Source organism: Clupea harengus, unplaced genomic scaffold, assembly GCF_900700415.2.
Source record: "Clupea harengus unplaced genomic scaffold, Ch_v2.0.2, whole genome shotgun sequence".
Classification (NCBI taxonomy): Eukaryota; Metazoa; Chordata; class Actinopteri; order Clupeiformes; family Clupeidae; genus Clupea; species Clupea harengus.
Window position 1 is genome coordinate 1 of NW_024879680.1, and position 8,469 is coordinate 8,469.

The following is an 8,469-nucleotide window of genomic DNA, read 5'->3' on the forward strand; positions in this document are numbered from 1 at the left end:
GAGTAAAGTTCCCAGTGCTCCCAGTAGAAGTGTTCATCCACAGTAAGTAAAGTGCCCAGTGCTCCCAGTAGAGGTGTTCATCCACAGTGAGGAAAGCTCCCAGTTGTAAGATAATTTTAAAAGACTAAATATAAAAACTGTCAAATGGTAAATATCCAGCAGTGTTAGAAACCACCTAAGTCGCAAGAAAATATGATGACTGCAGAAAAGTAAAATACAGAAGTTCTGTTTTCTTGCGACTTAGGTGGTTTACACATTTCAACTGTCTAACTACCTTTGACCCAGTGCATTGACCTGCTGACTGTCTGGTACATTTCTAACTGACAGTTACTTTTCATCATTGCATCTAACACTGCTGGATATTTACCATTTGACAGTTTTTATATTTAGTCTTTTAAAATTATCTTACACAGTAGATGTGTTCATCCACAGTGAGTAAAGATCCCAGTGCTCCCAGTAGAGGTGTTCATCCACAGTGAGTAAAGTTCCCAGTGCTCCCAGTAGATGTGTTCATCCACAGTGAGTAAAGATCCCAGTGCTCCCAGTAGAGGTGTTCATCCACAGTGAGTAAAGTTCCCAGTGCTCCCAGTAGAAGTGTTCATCCACAGTGAGTAAAGCGAGAGGGGGAGAGAAAGAGGAAGATGTAGAGAAGGCGAGAGAGAAAGTTATAAAGTTGTTGTTGTTGTTCTTCATGTGTACGTCTTTGTTTTCTTGTTCAGTATTCTCTGTGTCAGTACTGCCCTAAGCGTCAGTAATGCCCTAAGTGTCAGTACTGCCAGTAGATGTCATGGCGCGTGAGCAGAGGCCTTCAGCGGGGCTCCTGTGGGCATGGACCCGTGGAACCCAGTGAAACTGTTAACACGTATTTCTCCTCTCCTCTCCTCTCCTCTCCTCTCCTCTTCTCTCCCTCCTCTCCTCTCCTCTCCTCTCCTCTCCATCCCAGAATCCCCAGAGGCAGTGGAGCTCACGAACAACCCCGCCGCTGTGGAGATGAACAAACTGACCACGGTGAGTGGGAGAGAAAGGTTACCACGACGACAGAAGTGCCGTCTGGCTAGGCAGAATGTAGATGAGGTGGAAGAAAATATAGTCAGCGCAGAGTGTGTGTGTGTGTGTCTGTGTGTGTGTGTGCCTGTGTGTATGTGTGTGTGTGTGTGTGTGTACCGATATGTTATTACCAGCCTCCGTCCAATCGACTGTCTCACAGAATGACCTCCGTGACCCAGTAGCCCCCGCCTCGCTGGAGAAGCGTGGCGTGTTAATTGGCCGTCTGTGGTGTGGCGTGGCGTGTTGATTGGCCGTCTGTGGTGTGGTGTGTATTGACTGGGCGGAGCCGACTGGTCGATGCAGGGTGTGTGAGTCATGCGTGGGCCCTAGACGCTGTCACACACACTGTGGCTCCGCTGGCGCTGTCCCTGGCCAGGTGTGGGTGTTTGAGGGGGCAGAGGGCATCAGTGATGCGTGCTGGTGTTTGGGGTCGGAGGTCACAGTGGGCGGCAGGCCCAGAGAGAGGCTCGTTAGAGAGGCTGAGTGTGTGTGTGTGTGTGTGTGTGTGTGCCCAGAGAGAGGCTCATTAGAGAGGCTGAGGCTGAGGCTGAGGCTCTTAGACTGGAGGGCAGCTGGGCTGTGAGTGTGTGTGTGTGTGTGTGTGTGTGTGTGTGTGTCAGTTCTCTCAGCAGAGACATATGTGTGTGTGTCAGTTTCTTTCAGCACGGACATGTGTGTGTGTGTGTGTGTCAGTTCTCTCAGCACAGACATGCACAAGTGTGTGTGAGTTAGTGTCCCAGCACAAACACACAAGCCAGTGTGTTAGCGACTAAGTGTGTGTGTGTGTGTGTGTGTGTGTGACCAATCTTATTTCTTTCTCTGTTTGTCTGTTTGTCAGATTGGGGAATGCAGTGCAGAAGATGCCAACCCTGCAGCCAAGATCACGTGGTTCAGGAACGACGCCCCTCTGAAGGATGACGGCAAAGGTGTGTGTGTCTTAGAGACGACTGGAAAGCCTTTTCATTCCGCCCCTGTGACCCTCTGAGGCACTAATGTTGTGTGTGCGTGTGTGTGTGTCTGTGTGTGTCTGTGTGTGTGTGTGTGGTGTGTGTCTGTGTGTGTGTGTGTGTGTGTGTGTGTGTGTGTCTGTGTGTGTGTGTGTGTGTGTGTCTATGTGTCTGTGTGTGTGTGTGTGTGTGTGTGTGTGTGTGTGTGTGTGTGGTTTCAGGTGTGGTGATCACGGCATCAGAGACAGTGGACCCAGACACGGGCCTGAGCAGCACCCTCTCCAGGCTGCAGTACATCGCAGGGAAGGAGGACGCCGCGGCCCGGTTCTCCTGCGCCGTCACTGACACTCCCCTCAGGTCCACACCTGTCCAGTTCACCATCAACTGTGAGTCCCTCAACCCATCCACACACTTATCCTATCCTACCACACACACACACACACACACACACACACACACACACACACACACACACACACACACACACACACACACACACACACACAGACACACACACAGACACACACACACACACACACACACACACACACACACACACACACACACACACACACACACACCCCATCCACACACCTATCCTATCCTTCCAAACATACACACACACCCAGACCCCAATCATATACCTATCCTACAAACACACACACACACACACACCTGAGCTCCTCCCCCTGCCTGTCTGGGTGTGTCAGTAAGCTCCAGCTGAGCTGATTGTGTGTGTGTGTGTGTGTGTGTGTGTGTGAGTGTGTGTGAGTGTGTGTGTGTGTGTGTGTGTTGTTTTGACGTATGTTGCAACTCCTGACTCCTAACCTCTGACCTCTCTGTCTGTCTCTCCTCAGACCCCACAGAGAAGGTGAGCCTGGAGGTCACGACCCCCGGGCCCTTCCTGGAGGGTGCTGACATCACACTGCGTTGCCACGCCGACGGAAACCCCCCTCCCTCCAGCTACGTTTTCCACCTGCAGGTGAGCAACCACAGCATCACCATGACGACAGTGTGGGCTAGGGCTTGGGGCGCGGCGCTGCTCTTTGTTTGCGCTTCCTGTCAGCTGTTGCTGGGCAACGCCACCCATCTGTGTGCATCTCTATTGTGCAGGGGGAGGAAGTGACGGTGGAGGACGAGGACGTGTACACGCTCAGCAACGTCACGCGGGAGAAGACCGGAGAGTACAAGTGCTCACCGCTCGACAACGCCAGCCTGCTGGCTTCCCACAACATCACCATTCACTGTGAGTTATGCCCACTATGCCCACAACATCACCATTCACTGTGAGTTATGCCCACAACATCACCATTCACTGTGAGTTATGCCCACTATGCCCACAACATCACCATTCACTGTGAGTTATGCCCACTATGCCCACAACATCACCATTCACTGTGAGTTATGCCCACAACATCACCATTCACTGTGAGTTATGCCCACAACATCACCATTCACTGTGAGTTATGCCACAATCATACTGTGAGAAATGCCCACTAAAAACCTGCAGTAGTGTCAGGATGTGTGTGTGTGTGTGTGTGTGTGTGTCCAGTGGAGCACATCAGACAGTCAGACCATCGGATCAGAACCAAATGTGATCTGATTTTGATCTGGGCCCGTGTTTACATAATGGCTCCTGGTGTGAATCTGGTCTGATGTGTCCCAGCTGGAGTCTGAAGCTGCTGGTAGAGGTCTGGTTGCTGTAGTAACAACCAGGTCTGTATGAGGTGTGCAGTGTTGATCATATCAGGCCCAGCAGTGGTAGTCTCAGCTACTGGTGGGGGTGTGTGTGTGTGTGTGTGTGTGTGTGTGTGTGTGTGTGTGTGTGAGTTGTGGCCTGTTTTCTAAAGGTGTCTCCTCCCTCAGATCTGGACGTGAGCCTGAGCCCCTCTGGACGGGTGGTGAAGTCGGCGGGGGAGACTCTGCCCGTCACACTGCAGAAGGACGCCTCCAGCAAGGTCACCGTGTCCTGGACCAAGGTGTGTGTGTGTGTGTGTGAGTGTGTGTGTATGACTGTGTTTGAGCGAGAATGGGTGTGACCCTGATCCTTCACCTTCTCCAACCCCTGTGACTTTTAGTGTCTAACATGTCTTCTGTAAGTAGTGTGTGTGTGTGTGTGTGTGTGTGTGTGTGTGTGTCTGTGTAACATGTCCTACCTCTCTAAGCGATGTGTGTGTAACATGTCCTACCTCTCTAAGCGGTGTGTGTGTGTGTGTGTGTCTAACATGTTGTCTGTGGTTTCAGAACCAGGCCAGTCTGTCAGAGGAGCCCCAGTTTGAGCGGCTGAAGTACTCCGACTCAGGGCTGTACGAGTGCCAGGTGTCCCTGGGGGAACTGACATCCACACACTCCTTTGAGCTGCTGGTGAAAGGTGGGGCGCCAATCACCTTTCAGCACAACTATGCCTGTGTGCCTGTGTGTGTGTGTGTGTGTCTCTGTGTGTGTGTGTGTGTGTGTGTGTGTGTGTGTATTGTGTTTTGGTGTAGCTGTGTGTTTGTATTCTGTGTTGTTTTGGTGTAACTCTGTGCGTGTCTGTGTGTGTGTGTGTGTGTCTCTGTGTGTGTGTGTGTGTATTGTGTTTTGGTGTAACTCTCTGTGTGTGTGTGTGTGGTGTGTGTGTGTGTTGTGTGTGTGTGTGTGTGTGTGTTGTGTGTGTGTGTGTGTGTGTGTGTGTGTGTGTGTGTGTGTGTGTGCAGGGTCTCCTGTGATCACCAGCCTGAGGGAGCAGATGAGTGCTGATGGGAAACACAAGGTGCTGAGCTGTGAGGCTGAGGGTTACCCCAAACCCAGCGTGGAGTGGAGCGGCATCAACGGCACCAGCGTAAGACACACACACACACACACACACACACACACACACACACACACACAAGTATGGACAAACACACACACACGTATGGACACTTATACACACACACGTATGGACACATACACACACACAAGTATGGACACATATACACACACACGTATGGACACGTATACACACACACGTATGGCACGTATACACACACACGTATGGACACGTATACACACACACGTATGGACACGTATACACACACACGTATGGACATACACACACACACATATGGACACATACACACTTCAGGCACATGTACATACACACAGGCACACAAACACACGTATGGACATACACACACACAGGCACACACACACACACACACACACACACACACACCACACACACACACAAGTATGGACAAACACACACACACGTATGGACACATATACACACACACATATGGACACGTATACACATACACGTATCGACATACACACACACGCACAGGCACACACACACATATGAACACATACACACTTCAGGCACATGCACATACACACAGGCACACAAACACACGTATGGACATACACACACACAGGCACACACACACACACACACACACATATGGACACATACACACTTCAGGCAGTAGCATGGGCACGTACTGACTGCTCTTTGATGAGGAGCCACATCGCCCCCTGTGGGTGGCCAATGGTAGTGTTTCCCATAGGGAGTTTGAGACTGAGGGTGTGACTGAATAACTGACTGTCTGGGGAAATGATGGAATGACAGGATGATGACATTTAACATTGAACCTGTGTGTGTGTGTGTGTGTGTGTGTGTGTGAACAGGAGGAAGAAAGCGACTACGTTGACGGCAAGGTCACTCACCGGCTGACTGTCATGCCCAAAGCCAACCTGACCGTCACCTGTTTGGTCATGAATGACCTGGGAAGTGACAGCAAGAACACAAAGGTCTCATCCTGTAAGTACCACACACACACACACACACACACACACACACTCTCACTCACACACACATGCACAGACACTCCCTCACTCACTCACACACACACACACACACTCTCTCACACACACACAAACACACACGGACGTACACAGTCAGACCAGCAAGACCAAACAGGTGTCATCCTGTGAGTACCACACACACACACACACACACACACTCACATGCTGTGTCTCACACACGCACATACACACAAACTAGCGTATCGGTAGTAATAATCTCTGACCACATATGTATATGTGCCATCACAAATCATTCATTGTCCTTACACTGTATTCACTCACTGTGGTATTTAAATGGTTACCTACTGAATACTTTAAAGGGTTACCTCACTTTTCCTTGACCATGAAGTAAGAGAAAGGGCTTATGAAGTGTTAATGAGAGTCCTTGTGGAGTCTTATGTGCATGTGTGTGTGTGTGTGTGCATGTGTATATACAGAACTGACCTGAGCATCGCACGCCGCTAGGAACCCTGTACATACCCCATACAGGGGTACCAAGTATGGGGACCCCTCTCTGTGTGTGTGTGTGAGTGTGAGTGTGTGTGTGAGTGTGAGTGTGTGTGTAGGAACCCTGTACAAGTATGGGGACCCCTCTCCTCCTTCATAAGCATTAGTTATGAGCTTGATGACAGGACTGTGTGTGTGTGTGTGTGTGTATGTGGTATTCACAGGAGATCACTTATGGGGTCTTGCTGGCCTAACCGTGTGTGTGTGTGTGTGTGTGTGTATGAGTGCAGTCTGTCAGTCACTCCCCTATCGCACGGCACTCAATAACCACCCTTGCACAACCTAGTCCTTCACTGATCATTGTGTGTGTGTGTGGTATTCACAGGAGGTCATTTGTATGGTCTTGCTGGCCTAACTGTGTGTGTGTGTGTGAATGTGTGTGTGAGTGTGTGTGTGTGTGTGGTATTCACAGGAGATCACTTGTGTGGTCTTGCTGGCCTAAACCGTGTGTGTGAGTGTGTGTGTGTGTGTGTGTGTGTGTGTGTGTGTGAGTGTGTGTACTCACATAGATCAGACTAACTCTGTAACTATCCACACGACCTTTGACCTGTCCTCTGTGGCTCCTTGGTTACGGGTATCCCTGGAGATCAGAAACGAGTCGCAGAGGGTTCCTGCCCTGTCTTTAGCACTTTGTGGTGATTATGACGGGAGATGGTTCCAGAACCTCAGGAGTCCGGCGTTCCGGTTCTAGACTAGCCATGAAGGAACGCCTCTGGATCGCCACTGAGCTCGTGCTTTGCTTCATTGCGATGCTTGTAATCTCTGGTTGTAATCTCTGGTTGTAATCTGGTGGCGGTGGAAAGGACAGTGTGTATTCTAACTCCCATTGTGTTTTTGTGACTTTGAGTTAATGTCATTTTATATTTGATTTCAGTATGGTTCACATTGATGACAGAGAGGTGACAATGGACAAACAAGGTAAGCCACCATGGTCTTATGACATCACTCAGTGACCTCACACCTCCTCCTCCCAGTAGTGTTAGAGACAGGCCCCGATGGATGAACACTGAGTAGAACGTGTGTGGTGTGTGTGGGTGTGTGTGGTGTGTGGTGACTGTGCTCACGAGGTGATGTTATGACTGTGGGACTCCGTCAGGGAGTCCTCCCCAGCATCCTGAGTGTGTTGTGTGTGTGTGTGTGTGTGTGTGTGTGTGTGTGCTAAACGCCTTGTAACCCATCCTGTCCTCCCACATCCTCCCGCCCTGTCTGTCTCTGGACGCGTGTCTTCGCTGTCCTGTCCTGTCCTGTCTCATGCGTGTCCCTCCTGTGTGCCTCCAGACCAATCAGAGGAGTCTGGGGACCAGACCAAGCTGGCCGTGGGGATCGTCATCGCCCTGCTCCTGGCTACGGTAGCTGTGGCCCTGGGCTACTGGGTGTACATCAAGAAGTCAAAGTAAGCCCACACACACACACACACACACACACACACAGTAAGGGCTGGACACAGAAATGTGCTGCAGCGGCAAACAGAATTGATTACAAGAGAAAAAGGGATTTATGTATTTGTGAAGAGAAAAAGGGATTTATGTATTTATGTACATGTTGTATGTGTAACATGTACTTATAGTGTCCCTAAGGATATTTGGATGAGACACATAAATATATGTGTGTGTGTGTGTGTTTTAGACAAGGCAGCTGGAAGACGGGGGAGGAAGATGGCAACACGGAGGAGAGCAAGAAGTGGAGGCCCCTCAGAAGGCGGAGGTGTAGAGCGAGAGAGAGAGCGCACGCAGACACAGAATGGGAATCGGAGTTGTGTCGCTGACGGCGTGTCTGATGTCCGTTGTCCACATGTTCTTTAGTTAGTTGTTGAGAGTCGCTCCAGAGGCTTGTGTCTCCCCCTCTTTTCCCCTGCACCCGTCCCTCAGAACCCCTCAAAGACACCTCAAGATCCCCTCAGAACCCCTCAAAGATCCCCTGCACGCTGGACCCCCATAGACTCCTCCCCCTGGTACACCCCTCCCCCAAAAGGCCCCTCCCCTTAACTTCACATGTGTTTTTGTTTTCCTTCACTTTCATTGAGGACAAGTAAATTAAACTAAAACGAACGACCAAATGAATAAAATAACTCGGTCGAATAAGTTAATTCTGTGTTAGCTCTCTGCTCTGCTGATTAGCTAGGTTATGTTCCTGTAGTTTC

The 8,469-nt window shown here is 50.2% G+C and overlaps 1 protein-coding gene across 1 annotated transcript; it reads left to right on the forward strand.

The window, feature by feature from the left end:
* The first annotated feature begins 35 nt into the window (after window positions 1–35).
* Window positions 36–8,267, forward strand: LOC122129817 (CD166 antigen homolog A-like). The gene is made up of 14 exons (XM_042704538.1): window positions 36–42; window positions 944–1,008; window positions 1,886–1,973; window positions 2,216–2,380; window positions 2,852–2,976; window positions 3,108–3,240; window positions 3,861–3,973; window positions 4,239–4,365; window positions 4,691–4,815; window positions 5,646–5,782; window positions 7,204–7,247; window positions 7,608–7,722; window positions 7,956–8,027; window positions 8,198–8,267. The coding sequence occupies exons 2-14, from the start codon at window positions 991–993 to the stop codon at window positions 8,265–8,267; spliced, it is 1,332 nt and encodes a 443-aa protein (XP_042560472.1). The 5' UTR covers window positions 36–42; window positions 944–990.
* Window positions 8,268–8,469: the final 202 nt, after the last annotated feature.